This window comes from Pimephales promelas, chromosome 20 (genome assembly GCF_988280905.1).
Source record: "Pimephales promelas chromosome 20, fPimPro1.hap1.1, whole genome shotgun sequence".
NCBI classification, from domain to species: domain Eukaryota; kingdom Metazoa; phylum Chordata; class Actinopteri; order Cypriniformes; family Leuciscidae; genus Pimephales; species Pimephales promelas.
Window position 1 is genome coordinate 337,999 of NC_142788.1, and position 22,572 is coordinate 360,570.

The 22,572-nt window shown below is 39.7% G+C and overlaps 2 protein-coding genes across 6 annotated transcripts in view; one reads left to right on the forward strand and one right to left on the reverse strand.

Moving 5' to 3' along the window:
- Window positions 1–11,690, forward strand: part of LOC120494023 (uncharacterized) — a 34,610-nt gene extending 22,920 nt beyond the window's left edge. For all 3 annotated transcript variants that reach the window (XM_089124732.1, XM_089124734.1, XM_089124733.1), the window contains exons 2-3: window positions 1,170–2,633; window positions 10,579–11,690. In XM_089124732.1, the coding sequence (XP_088980858.1) occupies window positions 1,314–2,633; window positions 10,579–10,893 (1,635 nt within the window). In that variant the 5' untranslated portion in view covers window positions 1,170–1,313 and the 3' untranslated portion in view covers window positions 10,894–11,690. The remainder of the gene's footprint in view (window positions 1–1,169; window positions 2,634–10,578) is intronic.
- The window catches only part of irf10 (interferon regulatory factor 10), a 32,726-nt gene that overhangs the window by 1,921 nt on the left and 8,233 nt on the right, over window positions 1–22,572 (reverse strand). For 2 of the 3 annotated variants that reach the window (XM_039682252.2, XM_089124735.1), the window contains exons 7-9: window positions 20,527–20,913; window positions 20,316–20,434; window positions 12,479–12,803 (exon numbers count right to left, since the gene is read on the reverse strand). In XM_039682252.2, coding sequence (XP_039538186.2) covers window positions 12,705–12,803; window positions 20,316–20,434; window positions 20,527–20,913 — 605 coding nt within the window. In that variant the 3' untranslated portion in view covers window positions 12,479–12,704. Of the gene's footprint in view, window positions 1–12,478; window positions 12,804–17,532; window positions 17,549–20,311; window positions 20,435–20,526; window positions 20,914–22,572 lie in introns of those variants that run through there. The other variant, XM_089124736.1, reaches the window with a different exon arrangement.

The following is a 22,572-nucleotide window of genomic DNA, read 5'->3' on the forward strand; positions in this document are numbered from 1 at the left end:
GTAATGCGCGAATCGGTGGGCGGGGCTAAACCGGCCGTGTTGAAGTAGGCGTTGATCTTCTTCTGCGGGGGTGGGGTTTTATCCTCTTTGACGTCATAGTTCCCCACTTTGAAAAACGAGTCGTTTTCTTGAGGCTGGTGTCAATAAAAGCTTTTATTGGACTAACAAGGACGTTTTCAGTTCTGAAACTTACAGGATATTCTTATAATATGATGACCTCTTAGATGTCAAAAGCTCAAGGAAATTTTGATTTCTCAGTTCATCACCCCTTTAAACTTATTTCAGCAGCTTGATCTGATGTGATGTAAGTTCTGAACAGTTTGACGGCCTACATTTTCCGAGAGAATCCCTATATAGTCCTCTTAGCCTTCTTTGGTCACTGTAGATGTATGGACTCAGTTTCCATGGAAACAGCAGCAGGGTATCGGGTTCAGTGCATACAGACAGTGTGGTAGACAGGCGTTGAGAAAGAGACCAGATGTGCTGGCAGCGCACCGCAGTAAAATAGAAGTGTCTAAGGAGTGTTGGATTGACATTAGAGACACTGCCCCATAGGAAGGTGTGACTGAAACAAGCATATTTTACCGCTTCAAGGAGTCTCGGTTTTTTGTGTGTGTTCTTGGATCCTGCATATCCCACAGTGAACTTCAATCATGAGGTAGTTTATCCTATCACTACACTAGCAGTTATTGAACAATTCTGGAATAAGTCTGGAGATTCCCATCACAGTTTAATGAGCAGAGGCAACCTATTTAAGAACCGTAGTCTCTTGCCATATCTGTATGTGTGTGGGTGAGAAAATGTTTCTCGAGCGTTTGTGTATCAGTATATGTTTAGTTTGTTTGTTGGTACCACAACAGCAATATAGTGATAACCATATGGATGTTTTATTTAGGTCTCAGTCGTCCAATTTATTGCTCCCACTAAAAAGCCCACAAAACCGAAGATCTACAGAATAGAAGATAATCATATATAAATGCCACAGCAAGTGTATGAACAACTCTTTAAAATGAACTTAATCTTGTACTAAAACTAAATATGTGGTCAATATGCTAGGATGTAGATTTTAAACTTGCAAAATACTGTATTAAGGGCCTGCATTGATGTTTTTGTCGTGTGCCAAGCAAGAGGTCAGTAACGTAATTTTTTCTTGCACTTTCTCCTCTCAGGTGAGTGGGAGTTCTGGCCGTGGCCGTGAGTGACACGTTGTGTGCGTGATGCTGATCAGCAGGAGAAAACTGATCTCTCCTAGCCCCTTGTTTTCCCCAGCCCATGTAACCTAGTGTGGCCCAGAAGGCCCGGGGGATTGTCACATGAATCCAAGCCCAGAACGCAGCAAGGAGTGTCTCCCCCCAAAAAAGCGGGAGTCCCGACAGGGCTCGTCAGATCAACCGGCTCCGGAGGATGACTTCAAACCCCCTGCCCCTTTCCGAAGCCGACGGCAGCATCACTCCACCGAGGGTCACAGAGAGAGTGGGGATCTTCTACCGCCCGCTCCCCCCATGCTGCCCCCTTATTCTCTGTCGTTGCCTTGGCAGGTGTCCTACACCCCTGGCATGCATCACTCGTACCTGCCGGTCCAGGTGGGAGAGCGGCGAGGGTCATCTTCGGCACCCTGGAGAGAAACGTTGTGTGGACGGGGTATGGATGGGGGACTGGAGCATACCATTCCCCACCACTCTCGCTGGCTGAGCAGTGACAACCCCCCCATCAGTGTGCAACCACTCATCTCTATGCCCACGTTCAAAAGCGTCTACACAGCCGAGTCCAGGGAAATGTGGTCCTACGGCCCCAGTCGGCGAGACTACAGCTCGTCTCTCTTCTCCCCCAATCTCTTTCCACAGCTTACGGCGTATTCCCACGACCCCCTCCCTGACAGCAGACTCAGGTACCAAGGCAGACGGCCCAATGGTGTTGATAGCCCAGACAGCAGGCCTAGCAGGAGAGTGCCCTCTTGCGATGACTGTGGGAACGACAATGCGAGCAGGTTGGATGGTACACATGCCAATGGCAGGAGAAGACAGGACAATACAACAAGACAGACCCTTCTGCCACGAGAGAACACAACTGCACATTCCTCATGGGACAGGGACAGCCGGGGAACACCCAAAGCTCCAATGCCCCCCTCGTCAGACGCAAAGACAGGAAAGACCGTCACTTCTCAGGACCATTTTGGTGTTAGTGCCTCTCAGGCTGGAGCTCAGATTTATTATGCTCTGGGGTCCCTTTGCCCTTCTGCTCACCAGAACCCTCAAGCATATCCACAACTGAGTCCTTCTGTGTCCTGTTCCCCAAGGAATTCTCAGTACTCCCTGCAAAGCCACCAGAACAGCCATGGGATGGAGACAGAATGGGACGCCTCTGCAGGGTCCTACCGCCCTCCCGTCGCTGTGCTCACTGGCCCTGACCCGCCCCCTTCTGCGGTCCTACCTCATTTTGCCAAAGGTTCACTGATCGAGCTGGCTGGTGGCCATCTGAAGAGGGTGGAGGAGCTGAAGACGGAGGACTTCTTACGCAGTGCTGACACCTTGCCTGAGTTTCACCTGAGCACCTGCACTATTCTGCTGATCTCGCCAGGACCCACGTACGGCTTCAACCACTTGCAGGTCTTACTCACAGACCGCAACACTCAGGTGAGTCTAGCACAACAAACATGTCTACAGAACTCAAACCATGGGTGCAAAATGATAATAACGAAGGGAGTTTTGAAATATAAAACTAAATGAAAACTGAAAACAAAAGCATGAGTAAAACAATTGTGTTGGAGGTTCTTTGCGCAGCTGATAAAGTATCACTGTCTTGCACAAACTAAATTAAAGCATGGGCCACTTTTTCAGATCCTTTATGACTAAATGTGTTTGCGTTTTGTTGATGGTTGAAAAACAACACCAAGATCTTTTACATTTTTTGTCCATGTTATATGAAAGAGTTTCACCGCACTCACGGCAAACAAGGTGCCAGACAGATAACACTTGACAACTAAAAGAACAAATTGTCTGCACACTTGAGTCCTTCAAGCCAAATTTAATGCCAAGCTTTCGGTGATACAACCATCCTCAGGGCATACACAAACAAAATGTTACCTTCCATTTGACTATGTTCAACTAGGACAATCAACAGTGATAACCCACACCTGCAGAGGCTAGGTAGGGACAGTTGTAGTCCACTGGTGGGAGTTGTAGTTTTTTAAGGTGATCAACCCTAACTTCACTTAAGTGAAGAAGTGAAAAAGTGAAAAATACAAGAAACAGACGTGAATATATACAAAAAGTATACACAAATATAGGTACATATACAAATATACCCACACATTCATTCCTGCTTACAATATAAGTACATGGAGACTGCAAAAACATCAGAAACACTGTCATAAACTGCAGTATTCAAGACTTAAAGAAGGAACAAAAAATCAATACAGCTATGACTAAAGCATGACACTCATGTCAAAGTCCACATTTAAATCTTTAGGATGTAAGGCGTCCAAGGTATGGATCCAGTAAAGTTCCCTTTGGCATAGTACATTTTTTGTCCATGTTAAAGTAGCAACATGCCTTCCAATACTTGATGTCTTCCAGGTAATGGAAAAGGTTACTTAGACTCCTAATGTCTGAAGCCCCTTGAAAGGCACACAGTTACGAGTTATTGAATGTGCTGATGTCATTACCACTGAAATGCGAGTTCAGAACAGGACATATCGAGCCACAGCCTCTGCATCTTCAATAATGTAGGGAGCGGGACACTTCTGACTCTAGAGAGCATTTGATTGGGCAGAAAATGTGATCTGGGAGGTATTCCAGAAAAAAGTTAGCTTACCATCACATATAGCCTGAACTCTCAGGCGATTAACCCAAACCTTGCTAACTCATGATATGCAGTTTCCAAAACTGTGTTCTGGAGAACTATAAGTTCGGTCAGCCCGGAGTATAAGACTCGGAGACCAGACAAACGGATGCCATACCTCTTCTTCTTCCTTCTTCTTTTGTTTAATGCTGATTTACATTCTTAGTGCATACCGCCACCTACTGTGCAATCATTATTTAATTTATTTAACAATCTACAAGCAGTCTTTTTATCACTGTGGACAATAATTATACTGTTTGTTTGATGCTAATTAAATTAAAGAAAGATTGATTGAAAAAAAGAAAACAGTCTGTGCTTTAATTTATAATATGGCTGTATACATTTATTTTTTTGTTTAGCCATTTTTGTGTCCACATTTCTTGTAAGGTGAAATATATCACATTTGTATTTTTATTAGAAATACATTATATAAAAAAACGTCCCGTTGCTAAAAAAAAAGCCTTTTGATTGAAGATCCAAGATGTGTGAGATGTGAATAAAGTATCAGAGTAAAATAAACATTGCTTTGTTATTATCGTGCTTTATAGAAATATATTAAATATAATGATTTGTCTGTTTTGGAGCACAGTATCTTATAGATAACTTTAAGGCAAAAAGGATTTCAAGAGAGATTCAGAAGGACAGCAAATATAGATGTTAAAATATCCCCAGAAGACGCCAAAAATGTACAAGAATGAACAAAAACGAAAAACGGCCGTATTAACGTCACAAAGTTTGGATACAATTCCAGCTCTACAGAAGACAACAGTGTCATTTTTGAGATTGAGTCAGTTCAGTGGTGAAATTAATTTGATTAATCTATAAAGCAGTGATATCAACATCCAGCTCGATTTTCCTCATCCAGTGCTGTCGGATCGATAACATTACTGAATATCAGGTGTCTTTTAAACCCCAGCCAAGATAGTGAAGACAGTTCACTAAACTCAAACCAGTAACAATTCTGGTTACTTAAAATGTGTCAGTTTATCATCAAAAAAACCCAAAAAGTTAGAAATACTCACCAAGGTTAAATAGGTTCAAGGAATTTGAATACTTAAATTTTCCCCTGCTCAATACAATTGAATACTTTGAGCATTAGAGATTATTACAGTTATGCTGGCATAGAAATTTTGGATCATGATTGAGAACGGTTTGGCCTTTTATAATAGACATCAACTGAAGAAAATAAAGTTAGCTCACTTTATGAACCGACAGCCTGTCTGCTGATGTTAAACATTCATTTTGGAGCGAGCTATATTTGGACTTTACAACTAAATAAACATATGTTGTTTCTGTTTCATCTGCAAAACGATGATTGATGTAAAAAAGTGATTCAGTCTTTGAGAATGATATTTTACAATAAGCATATTTCAGTCTAAACTTTGATTTAGATAACCTGGCTTATTTCAGATGTTTTTCATTTTGGCTAGTAGAAGTGCTTTAGCAACGTTTTCTGTTTATTTTTATTAATTGATTCTTTTTTTTTTGTACAATAAATATACTGTCATTAAAATATGTTCATATTAAAAATACAGAAATAAAATTATTTTATAAATTAAAAGTTCTGAAAGCAATAAATTGAGATCCCATAATAATTTAATGTAGCTTTACAGTTAACAATAAATATGACATTTTATTATTTATTATTATAAATTATATATTTTTTAAATATTATAGTTTCATTATAAATAGTGATTATCTCTAAGGTGGACACCCAAAACTTAATGTGTGTTAATTATCATTTGAGTCTAACCATGTCATGTCAACAAATGGAAAAGTCAGACGGCTGTTTCTTGTCTTTCACCCCAAATACCATAATTTACATATTCTTCTCTTATTGAAAAACTGTTGCTTTATTTACCATGAACAAAATTACATGTCATTATTTTTCATATATTACCTTTATTCTACACTGCTCTGTCCCTCCTTGAAAAAACGGTGGGATGGTTTCCGGGATCTATGGATCCAGTCCCTCCAAAATACGCAATGGGCTCAGATTGGTTCACTGGCCCAGTGTGTTGTGGCTCAGATCTCTCTATATGGCTCTGGATTGGCTAACCGTCCGGTGCACGTTTTTCGGAAACGTTACGCCTTACCTTTATGACATCAATAAAACCATACCAATATGAGCCCGAATCGAACCCAGCCAATGTTAGTGAAGATAATCGAGCAGAACTTGTTCAAGAATGGCTGTTAAACGACGTTTCAGAATAGTTTGTTTTTTGTTTTTGTCATACTTTTTAGATACGCTGTTATGACTGACTGTATGGTGCCGTTTTTAGAACGATTGTCAAATATCGTTCGCCAGAACTAATAACTATTAATTATCAAAATGAACGCTAAACATTGGCTTTAACTATGTGCGAATCCTGCATTGAACTCGCAAAAATTGTGGAAGCTTTCCTCCGTAAAATGAAGAGCGCGTGCGAGATTTGGGAAATAATTATGAGGGACCGAGTTAAAAATAAAACGTAACCATTGATTCCTAACTCCCCCGTCCCCAGGAAGGCTGAACAAAGCGGACCTGCAATCAGGATGAAATTAAAACAGCGTTTCGAAGGCATTGCGGCAACAACACTCCAGCCTACTATACCACAGCAACTCTTCTCCAAACAATATAACATGGACTCGCCCACTTTATTTAGTCTTCTCCTCTGAGGAGGGGTTTATGTAAATATTGGGTTAGTGACGTCCGCAACCCTGGAGGAATGTCGTGTAGTTCTTATCGCCCGTTTGCTGTAGTTCTTAGAAATTGATTCCTTTAAAAGCAAATATATCCCTTTGCTTTAAACTTTGAGAGTTGTAACTTCGCAGATGTTGTTTATGTTTAATCAGCAACATGACACAATAACTAAAGTTTAAGAAAAGTGAAATCTTGTTTTAAGAAAAGTGCTGAGCTGACTTTGAGTGCCATCTAGTGCTTTAAAGGAGAATAAAGTCAAATGTGCCTTTAGCCCCGATGGGTACAAACAGCAGTTCTTTCTCAGAGAGCATTTGAGCACTCGAGCTCCTGCAAGAGGTTTCGGTGCCAAACCAGTTTCTGTTGTCTTTGGCTGCCAAGCGAACAAAAGCGCTAATTTAGTTGAGGCACCACCAGCACTCTTCAACCAGTTAACCAACCAAAGCGCTTTTATCCAGCTGAAAACGCCAGACGCTCTGCTGAAGACGCCGTGCTTTGGGCACTTGAGAGCGTTTTGGCAGCGCAGCGTATTTTTCGTTGAAACATTTATATATATATATATATATATATATCTGCAGCACAGTTTACTTGTAACTGATTTTGCAGGTAATTTGTTTCATACTAAAAATTAAATTTTCATCCATTTTGTTGGGTCAGCTCTGCTGGTTGATGTCGTTATACAGTTTAGCCCCGCCCCTCCTCCACTGTGAATGTTTTGTGAACATTTTTCAACTCTCGGCGACCAGTAAAAGACGCTCAGGGCGCTCCCATTGAAAACATACGCCAGGCGTGTGGAAAAACAGGCTTTTTGTGAGAGAAATCATTTCACTGTGTGCAGTCAACTTCAGTTGGCAAAGCAGAAGTTTACTCATTCCACTAGTGTTGGTCCAACATTATTTTCATGAGTTTTAACTGAAAATTGATAGAAAGAACAAGTGCTGATTAGGAAAGGAGATTTTTATGTGATGACGTATGCGGCCTTATACCTTGTCCTAACCAGACGCGATGCGATAAGATTCCAGCAACAAATAATCCCAGATAGCAAACTGACATTGAATCAACGTGGAAATATGACATCGAAACAACGCTGATCTGACATTGTTTTGCTCATCGAATTAACGTTGAACCAACGTCAGACGCGTCATTCTATCAAAACTAACGGAAAATCAACTTGAAATCAACGCGTTGTTTCAACGTTATGAAAGCAAACCAATTTTCGATTTTCATTTAGCTTTGAAGAATGCCGCGTCTGACGTTGGTTCAACGTTAATTCGATGAGCAAAATCAACGTTGTTTCAATGTCATGAGAGACGTCGTTTCCACGTTGATTCAATGTCAGTTTGCTGTCTGGGATGTGTCTGTCCACATCATGAGATCAATCAAACCTACAGCCAATCAGAAGAGCGTGTGGGCGGAGTCTTGCGGCAAGTAATCTTGACGACACTCGCAAGAAAATATAGGCTTACATGATCAAATTCACAAATATTACACAATTTAAACATTATTAAAAATACATAGGCTACTGAGTTACTACAACAATCTTTCTCAAAGAATGCACTTGTTTGTTGACAGTTTGAACGTTCTTGTTTCCATTTGTTTAATTTTAAGATCTGCGGTGAATTGTTGCGTTTCAAAGTCACATTACACGCTTTTAGCATTAAATAAAGCACATGTGAGATTATCACTTTGTGTTAGTTGTTCCAACGCGACATCGCAGAAAAATCCGCTTCTAAAATAGGTTCGTTGCGTGTCGCCATTGCGGCTGCCTAGGACAAACACGCTGATTAACACGGAAAACACGTCTTTTGTGACACGTCGCGTGTAGTTAGGACACAGTCTTACTTAAAGGACAACTCCGGCGCAAAATGAACCTTTGGTCTAATTACACATTGCTACCTATTCAACCGTTATCTGAGATTTGTTTTCATGATTGCCGAATGTAAACAGTTTTATCTCTAAAAACAGTTTAGCCTATAACGCTAGTATAATGCTAGTATATAGGGCATAGAGTAATGACAAGTAAAAATCGCTTGTTATTACGACTAACAAGGCTCAAAATAGCCCCACAGTAACAGGATAGCATAACAAGGGTCCCTACATTCAAACCGAAGCATTGAGAACTTTGTCAGTGTCCATACGGTTTAATAAGCAGATATTTTATACACACAGTCAACTTCGCGAATACAGGAAGAAGCCATCTTTGAAAAATAGTCTCTACCAGTCGATCTACGAACGCCGATCCAAGTGCGCTGAACTGTGCAGAATCTCATATGGTCCGTTGTTTCCAGAAGAAACACAAACACGAACCGTTTTCTTCTCTTCATTATGTACACTAGGGGTGTGCAAAAAAATCGATTCACATTTGAATCGCGATTCAATCTTTACCGATTCAGAATCGATTAATAGAATTCCAAAAATCGATTCATATAGGCTATATTTTTTAATGGCGTGCAGGGGCGGAGTGGCAATCGGGTGAGTCGGGACTTTTACCGGTGGTCCGGTAGTGTTTCTATGGTTTCGAGGCTGCGAGGGCCGGTCTGATAAATAGTTATTGCAAGTTCTTGCCGCCCGCTGGTCAAACTGTGCAGCCACTCTGCTCAACCCGTAAATAAATTCATCGATCCGCAGATCTTATGTTTGAGTTCTGTAGATCTTTTGCCAAGCGTGTCAGAGGTTACGGGTTCTGAACCGCACTCGTATAGTTTTTTCTCTCTCTCATCAAAACCGAATATGTTCATCACGTTTGTGTGCATTTTATTTTGAGATTTCACCGGAGTCTCCACAACGGCGATAGATTGAAGCGCGCGTCCGAGAGAAGACTGCGCGAGCCACAGAGAACACTGTATATCGCAGCGGACACGAGCGCTCAGCTTGATTTCAAAAACAACAGGTCTCTTATTTAATAGCGACCTAAATGAATGCTCTGCTAGTTAACTGGAGATACCCGCAAATTACGCGCCTATGAACGACTTCACTGGATGTAAACAAATCAATCTAACCATAGATGTTACCAGTAGCGGTGGCTTTTTTAAATCTATTTAAAATATTTTCGCAAGGGTTCTATGAAATTAGTATATATTTTTAGGGAGTTCAATGTGCCCAGTCGAGTTCACATTTCAACAGTCAACCTGGTAGCTGAAGTAGGCCTACTCCTTAAACCACATTTAGCATAATTGTTTGTTTGATCTGACTACAGCACTTTAAAGCTAAATGTAAAAGCTTTTTATTTAAGTTTTATTTTAAAATTGAATTAAATGTATTTAAAAGCTGGCCAAAGCTTAGCACTTTGCACATTTTAGTTGCAAAAGTTGTATATTTTGTATGAAGACATATAAAGTAATATCAAACTTTTCTTTTAAATTATGTCTACTGCAATCAATCACATAGGAAAAAGTAAACTACATTTATATAGACCTGCGAATCGTTTTTTGAATCGAGAATCGTTTTTGAATCGAAAATCGATTTTGAATCGAATTTTGAGACAAAAAATCGGTGACATTTTCTGAATCGTGCACCCCTAATGTACACGTAGCCTACTGTTCGCGCTCACCTTATCACCTTATTCACATCTCACCAGCGCACTTGAATCGGTGTTCGTAGATCGACTGGTCGAGACTATTTTTCAAAGATGGCTTCTTCCTGTATTCGCGAAGTTGACTGTGTGTATAAAATATCTTCTTATTAAACTGTATGGACACTGACAAAGTTCTCAATGATTCGGTTTGAATGTAGGGACCCTTATTATGCTACAGTGTTAGTGTGGGACCATTTTGAGCCTGGTTAGTGGTAATATAGTGGTATAGGCTAAACTGTTTTTATAGATAAAACTATTTACATTCGGCAATCATGAAAACAAATCTCAGATAACGGTTGACTGGGTAACAATGTGTAATTAGACCAAAGGTTCATTTTGCGCCGGAGTAACAACAAATGATGTTTTCTAACAAAGGGTTATGATTTGTATTTCTCTCTGTGCGAAATGGCGTCTCGTTTTCTTCAGGTGTGTTTGTCTGTGAAGTGTTGTCCTCTCACTGAAGTGTGCTCTCTTGTTCCGGCAGGAGCTCCTCACAGTGTTAGCGGAGTATCCGTTCTTCGTGCGGGAGCGCGGCTGGTCTTCCTGCAGTCCCCAGCGGAGCGCGCAGCTGTACGGGCTGCAGTGCCGCCAGCTCAGCGCCGGGGACGTGTGTCTGGCTCTGACTCCCACACCCGCTCCGGAGATGCCCCCGCCCCGCGCGCCCGTCCCAGCGCCACCGCCGCAGCCTTCAGAGCCACCGCGCACACGCAAGAGACGTTGGTCCGCACCCGACCTGCCGCCCGGAAGCAAGACTAGCACCCATTTACCTCAAGGCTCGAAGCTCGAGAGACGGCAGTGATGTTTCCAGGCGACTTCACTCCGCGGGAAGGTTTAGCAAATGATCAACAGCTAGTAACAGCTAGTAAATCGTCCTCTCCTATTAAACGTGATTTCAGAATGTAGAACAACATATGCTAGCCAATCCCAAAATGCACAATGAGACAATCAAACAATCACTTACTTGTGATGCCACGCACCTTTTAGTCATGCTAATCTCAAGCCTCTTTCTGCAGGGTATGTTGTTTCCGTCAGTATTATAACAAACCAATGCTACGGGATGGAAAAAAAGACAAAGTACACAATTATATGAGAATATATCATCACAAGTGTTTGCGAAATAGTCTACTGTTATTTTGGTAATGCAGTCTTGTTTGATGCTTATGAACTGCGTTTGTACCTTCAGTCCAGCAGGCGAGCTGAATGTGAGTCAGTGTGGGGTCAGTATGCTAGTTCACTTTAGCATTACACAGTCCAGCCTGTTCTTACCCAGGGAAGAGACACTAATGATGGACTGCAACCAAACTCACACACGACCCTGGGCCGATGGTGCTAACGACACAGCAGAAAAGGCCTGTGGGGATTTGTGGGGGAAATCTAGTGTTTTGAACTCAGATACGGGTATATCTACTCTTGATTAAGCACACTCTATCACTTTATTTTTCTCTGATTTATTGTTGTTGTGGTTTCTCGAATAATGTTTGCTGTTAGATTTTTTTCTTTGTAAATGTTCTAAATGCTCTAAAATTGTATATTTTTAAAGTTGTGAGACTGTAATACAATGTTGGCTAGAAATAAAAGAACAGCTTTCTAGATTTATATCGAAAGGATCCAATTCCATTTTTAGCATCGCAATGAAACGAGGAATGAAAACAGGACCAATTCACGAGGTCTTCAGGCGCGTCATACACACGTATAAAACATGTCAAGCTAATGGAAAAGTTCAAATGTTAAACACAAAACTCAGCGAAAAGCAAATAATAATGGATTTGTTTCTAAAGAATAAATCAACGTAATCTCCCACAGTCCGAAATCTCCCACAACTCACTATATAGTGGGCTCGCCATTTTGTAGTGCTGTCCGAATGTATAGTGATGATTATTATACCCTAAATAGTCCACTCAATGTATCCCAGAATGCATTTCCCCAGTGTACAACCGATGGTCACTAACACTACTACATAGGGGGTAGGGAGTAGTGGTGAGTGGAGATTTCGGACAGTCTCTGTAAACCCCTTCTTTCCACGAGCCTGCTCTGCTCTGATTGGTCAGATGGCCCAGTGTGTTGTGATTGGTCGACTGCTTGCAGCAAGTGTCTGAAACATTTCATCTTTCTGAAAACTCATCTTTTGTAGCACATCCAGAGCAGAAATAACATGAAGAACAGCATGAAACTCCAGTCTCAGAGAAACCTACAGTGTTCAAGGGTCACAGACAGCAGACGTCGTTCGCCGGCAGACAATGGAGATCACATGTTACACTGTAAATGTTCAATCAGGAAGTGAAACTGACGACTCGTTACGGCGATCCTTTCTTTTAGGAGACAAAACTTCATTTGTTGTGCACTTTGACCTTTAAAACTTTTCCTTCTGAAATAACCAAATGATACAGAAGATTGACCAAACTATTTATTTTCATTACATTTTCCACACAAAAATTTTTACAAGAAGATAAATCATAGTCTATTTGCACCAGTATCATGATTATTAGTAAGAATAAAGATTAGAATAAAGATATAAAGCATGAAAACATTTCATTCTACTGCAGTAAGAAATATAAATGTTATTGTTATTTGCAGAAATCCAACAGAGGGATGTTGAAGTGTGTGCTGGGTCTAATCATTGGTTTTCGTGTGTGGGGGTGATCGCTTCATCTCCACATTATTAGGTGCATTATGCCTGCGGAGACACTCTACGGCAAACAGAGGAATCACCTACAGAGAGAGAGAGAGAGCGAGAGAGACATGACTACTCCACAGCACCCTCTACTGGCAGTCACAGAACTTGCAGAAAAGGGCTTTCCATTGGAAGAAAAACAATCTAGATTTTAGAGGATTGTCAGGACATTTTATATTAAGTTGATATGTTATACTTACAAAATAGATGATAAAATTATGAATAGGTAAATGAATAAGTAATACACGTATGTGTGAATAAGTTAAATTGCTTAAAATTATGTTTTGGTCCTGACCACAGCTCTGCCCCTTGGAGAAAAATGTTTTCAGAATAATGAGAACATATCTCATAATTATGACTTTGTATCTCATAAGTAAAAGAAACAATGCCATAATTATGATTAACAATGACTTCATAATAACGATTTCAATATGACTTAATAATGACTTAATAAATTCATAATAATGACTTCAATAATTTCTTAAGTTCTAATAATAATGACTTAAGAATTTGTTCAGTCACTGCGAGGCTGTTGAAAATCATATCTATGACAAAATTGCGTAATGCAGTTATGTAAATTAAGCGGTGGAAACCGTTGCCTATATGTTTGACAGTCACTTTTATTATTTTTATTATAAATATATTATAACTTTTATTATAAATATTTCAGTTTAATTTTAGGGGGGGAAAATTTCTGTTGATTCTCTGTCTAATGGCACCAAATACTACAGTACCCATGAGCCTCTGAATATGTTCCTATTGAGATGACTTTGGAGATAATGGATATATCTGCAAATAATACATTAAACGTTTGGCTGGTCTTGTCAGAGCAGAAATGAAAGCTGATTTTCTTTTGGCTCCGGTCGTGTTCAAATGTAAGTTATGTGAGCTTATTTTGTCCATCTATCTATTAATTACAGGAATGTCTGTCTGTCTGTTAATCGCATATCTCTCGAACCATTGGATCTCAAACTTGACAAGTGTCTTTCTACGGGCACGGGTAAGTGCAGTGCCGAGTTTGACGTTGTTTGGATTAGAAATGCAAAAGATATCGCTAAACATATCGCTAAAAGAAGCACACATTGGCTTTTGCCGCTCTATCCGCTGGCCACTCCCCCTCACACACACACACACACACACACACTGAGTGAGCACAGCGCAGGACAGAGACAGGGGGACGAAGAAAGCAGATTTGCTGCCTGAATCGTCGCGCTTATTCATTTGAGCACTCAAACACACTCATGAACACACTGAGGACTAAAGAGAAATTCAAAGAAATATTTCACAATGCTACCATTCAAGCAGAGACAAGAGGGATCAATGTGCCTGAAGAGATTCCAGGACAAGCAAGGCGGCGAAAAGTACCAATAAAATGTAAGTACTGCTCCACATCAGCCACAGACTTTAGAGGATGTACTGATTCCCTGATTCAGGAACTCCACAGGCGATTTCAAGGGAAGGGGAACACTGACAGAACTGTGATGTCACTGCATTGATTGATTGAGCCATCAAAGTGGAAAGACACTGCAGATGCTGAAGCACTCAATGCTGCCCATACTCTCTGTGAGTTTCACAGAATTCAAGAGGACGAAGAACAGCTGCTGACTGAGCTTAGAGTTTTCCACTCTTCATTCAAGTGCCCATGCAATTTTGGAAACATTGAAGGAGTTTGATGCTCATGTTGTGTTTCCAACACTTTTTAAGCTGCTGATAATCTCTGCAACACTACCTGTCTCACCAGCCACTGTTGAACGCTCGTTCTCGAAGTGAAAACTACACTTCGTAATGTGTGTGGACAAGAACGACTCTCTGATCTTCTGCTTCTGGCCATTGAAAAAGACATCCCAATCATAAAAGAAGAGATTATTAAGATATTTTTCAGGACATGGTACCAAATAGAAAGGTTTTGCTGTAAAGAGAATGGTAAATACCAAAATGTTTTATCAGCAGCCAGTGTGTAATTATAATGTTCTATCAAAACATCTACAATAAACTCTAAAATGTATTTGAGTGTGTGTTGTCTTCTCTTTTATTGTATATGTTGTAATAACTGAATAATTTGTGTTAACAAACAACCACCCCCTTAGTGCCCCTTTTCTGTCCCTCAAAATGTCTGTGCACGGCCCTGCACAGGTGTATAGCTCAAACATGGACGGCAAGCAAGAAAGCAAACATTTCCTTCTTTACATCCACACATGGATGTAAAGAATTCTTCTGTTTGAAGACCGGTTTAATATTTTCGAGTCAATTGATTCCACCTACCAATCATATGAGAGGATCGCAGCTCTAACACGTTACAAGCCTATCAGAAGCAGAGGAGGGCGGGTCCTGGCGACACAGAGTGATAGAGATCCATACGTCACGTTAGCGTCGTCGGTGAAAGCATGGAGAGCGGGTTCATAAAGCCTGGGGATGATGTCCTACCCACGGGCATAACTTCCTATGCGGGCATGTCCCCCCCACTGCAGCATGAAACGAAGATTCAAGCTGTTTATTATCATCATCATTTTGTTCATATGAAAGTAAAAGTTTGCCATAAAGCAATTCGTTACATCGCGAGACCGGATATCATATATTTTCCTTAAATTATTATAATACAAAACATGTATTTTGTATTGTAATATTGATGTTGTTTTGGAGTTAAAAAAGAATATGTCTGTTTCATTCATTTTTGTGCAGTTGTGAGTTATAAGTTTAAATTTTCAACTGAATTAAATCCATTGAAGTCAATGGAGTTCATACTGGTAATCCTCATATACAGAAGTATGTGTTCATATATATATTAGGGCTGTGCAAAAGTTAATTGCGATTAATTATAATTATTTTGTATATATAAATACCTATGCATGCATGTATATATTTAAGAATTATTTGCGCTTAAATTCTGTATATATTAATAAATACATAATCCATATTATATAAATATAAATATTTCATATATGAATAACACATTTTCTTAAATATATACATGCATGTGTGTGTAATTTATATATACAAAATAATTATATACAGCACACACAAATATATTATGTAAACACAGACTTTTATTTTGGATGCGATTAATCGCAATTAATTTTTGCACAGCCCTAATATATATTTAATATACTAATATAAAAATTTATTCTCACGAATATTGATGAAAACTTTTGTGCATTCACTTATTAATGAGAAGTTACTGATTAAATATTATATAGTTAAAAATATTAAGTTACCACTTTTTTATATTCCATTTCTTGTTATTTGTAACAGTATTTATTTTATTGATAATTATTTTCAAAAACAGTTTCTAAATGTTATTTGCATATAAAAATGCATATTATGTTTTTCATTATTTAGTAGTATCTTATTTAATGGAAACTTCATTTTTACAGTTTGAGGCAAAACATGTTCGAATAAAGAAATTCACAGCATTTCAACACAATTTCTGGACATGTGATACTTATGATAATAATCCATAAGCTATTCATTTGCTCATTCTTATTTGAATACTTAGTTGACTAATTTTAATATATGAAGAGTTCAGATGCAAAAGCCTCTATGTGCCATTTGAAATTTTCTTCTAGAATGATGATTTTTATCAAGCTTGTATATTTAAGTTCAGTGATTTCACTTAAATGGCAATGATCATTACCCATTAATTGTTATTTAAGTGAAATTACTGAACTTAAATATACAAGTTTGATACAAAATCATCATTAAAGAAGAAAATTTCAAATGGCATTTAGAGGTTTTTGCATCTGAACTCTTCATATGTATATGTATCATAGAGCAGAAGCTCAAACGTGTCACATGATGCAGGAAAAACAATGGTTTGTTCTAGCTTTCTTGTTTACTACAGTAAATATATTGTGCTCATATGTGAATAAAAGCCTTAATTAAATCAGTGTGATCGTATCACTGTCACAGCTGGAGGCTGTAATGATCTCAAAACGATGGAGAAAAAATAGAAGCAGTCATTAATAATTAACTCACAAAGGAAACATGCAAAAGATTACCAGGAATAAAGTATAACACAACCTCATAATACAAAGACGACACGGATCAATGAACAGAGGAAACTGAGGGTATAATGCTGCGTTCATGTGTTCATGTGCTAAGACCCCTCATGTGGTATTTTCCACTGGGCGCCTGAAGAATATTTTAATGCACGAGTTGCCGAGATGAGATAACATTTTCACATAATCACTTTTTTTACAACCCTTGGATTAAACCGCTTGATTCATTTTACAAAACCGTTATGACCTTTTAGATCTTCAAAGTTTTGGTTACGTACCATTTCAGTGGAGGGACAAAAACCTTGAAAAAGCACCAATCTTAAGGGTATAAAATTATATGATGGTGAGAAAATAATGACACAATTTTTGGCATTAAGTATTTACCCTTAATTGGTCAAGTGTTCTGCTGAGTTCAGTAATGCGCTGAATATTTCACATAACAAAATGTCTGCAGAACTCATGATCTCCAGCAGAGGGCACTCTTCTGTCCTCTTTACCACTTCAGGAACTAAATTCCCATAAGCATCTGCCTGGACTCATCATGTTCTGATTACTGCCACGTGTTTGTTAGGCGTGTGACGAGACATGTATAGAAATCCTTAATGACAAAATTCATGACTGAAAAAATAGCCCGCTGGTGCAATTTGAAATGTTTTGGCTGATCATCTTGTAATGAATGTCATTTCAGTTCTACTTTATGAGAATTATCAAATGCATTGATAGACAACAATATACACGCACTGTAAAAGGTTTTTCCACAAACTCATCTGACTGGGTTCTCTTCAGACCTGACAGTGCTTTAATTATGAGCTCCACAACTACTGATTGAGCTTTATTAAACTAGTAACCTGAATCGCGCAGAGGGAGAAATAAACGAATAGTTGAAATAAAGTCGTTATTTTTGTTGTTTTTGCGCACAAAAAGTGTTCTCGTCGTTTGATAAACTTAAGATTGAGCCACTTTAGTCACTTGGACTATTTTAACGATGTCTTTAATGACTTTTCTTTAATGACATTCCCTCAAGAAGCCTATTGAGAATGAGGAGTTGACGTCATTGTAAAGAGCCCCTCCCCTTTCCGCCATGTTGGTAGGATTCCCACGGCAAAACAGTATTGACTACGTGTGTTTTTAGCTCGGTAGTAGAGGAGTTTCTCGCAATACCGCACTGTTTTACCATGCCTGGAAGTCACTGCTGCGTTAAAAACTCCTCCAGTAACTCACACGATACATATGGAAAACATAGGAACAATGGAATACAGTTTTTGGGGTTACCGAAATGGACAGAGCAGGGAGAGTCTGACCTGACGAGGAGACGCCGGATTGCTGGGTTTGCTGATGCCTTTAGTATATACGCTTTTCACAGTTTGCTGTGCCTTAACGAACATATGCAAAAGTATTGTTTGAGTGCCTTGTTCATTACTTTTTTATTTCATTGAAATAAATGTTTGAAACAACTTGATATGGCTTAACAATATTTATTGAGAACTGAAATATATAGGCTATTTGGACAACATAAGTAATAATAATAAAATAATAATACTGTTATTAGTGCAAAAGAATAAATATATTGACGCTGCTTCTCCAAATACAGCTGTTTTGCACTTTGTGTGAGTTTGTTCCTGTAAGGTCCCTTTTCTTTCGCCTTATCTTTGAGCATTGCTTTACTTTCTTCCTTTTTTTCCCTCGTATTCTTAGATCCGTCTCTGTCCTGCCAAAATGATAAATGCAAGAAAATTTAAGAGCTCTGGAATGTTTAGTCTCGTCTATGTGTTCTAAAGGCGTTGCCCCTGGTAACCGATAGCGTCTCCTACCATCATGGCCGACCGGCTCAGACCCCGAGAGGTCTTACTTGTTTACTTTTATGAGGAAGAAAATACTTCAAGTAGACTATACAGTATGTCTACCAGTTGTAAAGGTGAGTTTTATATTTAATTTTTTATGCACTAGAAAGAGTTTATGTGTATGTATGGTTTTTATTACTATTTTTTAACTTATTTGTTGGCCATTTGTGATGTGCAATAAATATTAAAAGTTGTAAACCATCTGTTGTGTTTTGTTGTTCCACTATTGTAATGATACTATTTTAATATTTAAGTTAATAGGTTTCTCTCACATTGTCCAACAGCAACATTAAACTAGTGTAGATTCGTGTACGATGTTAATATTGGGGCTATCCAAGTTATTTCACATACAGTATGTAATTTTTTTTTAAAGGAACACAATAGTTACTTTTCCAGGTAATTAGTTACTTGAGTAATAATGTAACCCAGTTACTAACTCAGTTACTTTTTGTGAGAAGTGGTCTTACTAAGAAGTGGTCTTAGTAAGTGCAAAGAATAAGTGCAAGCATGATTAGTATTCAAGTGCAAACAGAGACCAGAGCCACAACTACACAGTCCAGGGACAGGTTTGATATTGGGAGACAGACTATTGTATGCAGCCTAATTTGTGTGCATCATGGAGCTCGTGTTTTACTTCCACTTTCAAATTAGCGATTGCACAGACTCTGTGTATAGGAAGCGGCGGAGCTGAGCGCTTTCTACAAGATAGACGAATCCTCCGCCATCGTCACGTCTTCTAGTAGAGGTGCCAAGTGGAATCTGAATAATTCGAGAGCCAGAGAGCGTGAGTACTGTCCATGAGCAGCAGAAGCAACTCTATGACTCTCTATGGGCTTCTCCCCTGACTTTATGCCTCCACGTCCCCCCGATTGCCTGCGAGCTTCTCCTGTATATGCGGTAATCTCTCTACTGGGGAGTGATCACGCAATAGTTAGCCCATTTTTACAAAAACGGCTTCTACGGGGCCACAACGTAAGATACAAGGTAATAGAGCCTTTTATACATTGTCGTGTTTCATTAGAAATAAATAATGGACAAATGGAATCTTTAAACACCTCTGATGTAAAGCTATTTGCTGTCAAAGTGACGCCAAATTGGGAGTGCTAACAGCAGGTGAAGGCTTGCTAGCCAATGCCGGCGCCCAGGGAGGATTCAGTTCCCCCTTGGTCAAACCACAGTGCAAGTACATGCAGTAACAGTTTTTCCCTTATTGACACTGCACACGTCTGTGGCGCATTACGGCTGTGAGGTTTTGTCCCATCCTCCAACTTTACACCAGGATCGCTTCAGAAGAGACGCCCCTAGACTTGTTTTTCTTGATCTATGGGGTTCTACCATGGTTAGGTTCACTAAATGGTTGTTTTGTCTGGTTTAATTATGTTTTTATTGCTATGTCCTACAGACAAAATCCAGTTATTAATGAAAAGGATACAATATTTGATTGTTTTAGTCTTTTAAAATACATCTTTAATTATTTTGTATCTATATTTCACATAAAGTGCCTTTTGGACGCTGCGTCTATCAAAAATCGACTAGGTTCCTATCTTTAGCGAAGCAGCGTGGAGAGCTCCTGAAACGGCTGGGATCAACACAAGCCTTGACTAGAGTTCCAGTGGATCAATCCTTCAGTACAGGTGTTTCTGAAAGACCTGTAACCGCTGAGTCCTAAAACACACCACTCGCCTCTTCAGGACTAATATCAGTCAACACTCACTTGTGCAGTGATGAGCTTCTCCGTCTTTGGTTGGCTGGGGTCAGGGAACTCCTCTCCGAAGCACAGGTCCACTGTGTGCCGAGGCTCGGGACCGCTGCCCTGCTGGTGGTTCTGGAGCTCTGCCAAGAAAACAGGGATCAGTGTGAGGACATGTTGAAGAAAGTCCATAAGAAGGACTGGTTGCCCAGGCTAAGCCCTTCCTCTTCTTCACCTTGTATGAAGATGGTCACGTCTAGGAGTTTACAGGTTCGCTCTCGCTCCAGTTTGTTTGGTTTCTGTCGGTGCTGTGCCAGCGGGCCGTCCCAGTAGACACGACCCTGGCAGAACCGTTTGATGAACACGCCTTCCTGAGCCACCCACACCAGGACCCCTTTCTCCAGGTGGGGCAGGAGACGGCTCATGGCTTCAGTGATGCCCGGGGGCAGGCAGATGATGTCCGGAGGGGGAAAGAATACCTTCTCGGCTTCACAAGGCCCGTAGATGCGCTCGTTCCCCACCGGAGCACAGCCTTGCAGGATGAAGCAGCCGTCTGGAGATGCAGTCACGAGCTTCTTCACCAGTTTACCATGATAGAACAAACGCACCTCCAGACGACAGTCTACAAACACACACATCAAAACATCTGACACGTGTCCCAATACTTTTCACTGTACATCAACAATACCATAAAAGATTTATACCATTTTAGACAGTCTAATTTTTTTCTCTCAATGAGTGATTAATATTCAAACTCATAATGAAGCCAAGTCTCAAGTTAGTACTTATGCAAGGTTCAGACATTTTTCCAGAAGTTTTGACTCCTAAATTCTCGGACAAGAAACATAATTCCCCTCTCTCAGTTCAAAGCTAAAAACACATCTCTTTGCCCTAGCATACACATAATACACTATAGACTTCTATAATTCAGTGTTAGGCTGCATAGATTAGGTCAGTCGGAACTGGGGAACACTTCCCTTAAATCCTGATGTACTCGTTACATTATAAGAAGAATGGCATCTACTCTAATTTGAGTGTTTTTGTTTATCCCGAGGTTTTCCCGCAGCCTGCCGGATCCAGGCCGTATCCAGATCTGACGTCTGGACCCGATGACAACACAGTGCTGAAGTGCCGACTAGCCTCTCCCTATAGAGGATCCCTTCCCACTCTACAGATAAAGCGTTGTGGAAATTATGGTTCACGTACCAACACCGAAGTGATAGAATAAATTAAAAATCTGTATCACTATTTATAGGCAGGACAAGTAGTTTGTTTAGGCATGGTTTGTAGGGAATTACAAACCTGTGCACATATATTCAAACACACATAACTCTAGAATCAATTCTTAATGTGTATGTGAACGCCATCAGCATTTATCACAGGTTCGCATTAAAAGTCTGTTTAGAGAGAATGGTGTTGTCTGCCCCAAAAAACCCCAATATATATATATAAGATGTGACGAACCCTTTGTGGAGGACCAGGAAAACATTAAAGCTGCAGTTGGTAGCTATTTGGGTTAAAAATTATCCAAAATTATATTTTGAGCAAATTACCAGCCAGTGTTTAAAACTATCTGCTTGCCGTACCTCGATTCAAAGCTTGTAATATGTTTTTAACTCCAGTGGTACTGGTGTATTTCCGAGGGAGATTCAAGGGAAATTCAAGCATATCTTTGCATCATTACGTCACATCTGTACACATAAAGAAGAGTCTCGGCTAGTATACTATATTGAGTCATTACGTCACATCTGTACACATAAAGAAGAGTCTCGGCTAGTAGACTATATTGAGTCATTACGTCACATCTGTACACATAAAGAAGAGTCTCGGCTAGTAGGCTATATGTAAGGGTTAATGCCCGACGAGGTGTCCATTGTCAGGTTTTAATGGACGACGGCGAGGCGTAAACCGGCCGACGCGCAGCGGAGGACGGTTGCCTCCGCCGAAGTCCATTAAAACCTGACAATGGACACCTCGGAGGGCATTAACCCGCTTATACCATGGTCACTTGCCAAATAAAACATTTTTAAACATTAGTTTATATTTTAATTAGGCTAAATCTAGTTTTTACAAATAATAACTTGCCTTGCCTACTGTTTATTTAGCAACCGGAGATATTTAGCCTATAGTCCGCTTAGCTCGTATCCCTTCAGGTTCACAAATGCATTTTTTTTTTTCATGAAACACAAAGGTAGGAATAGTTTTTTTTTTTATTACACATAAAACAATTAATCAAACAACAATAAAAAAAACAATTAGCTCTGAGCTCCAGCGATTTGCG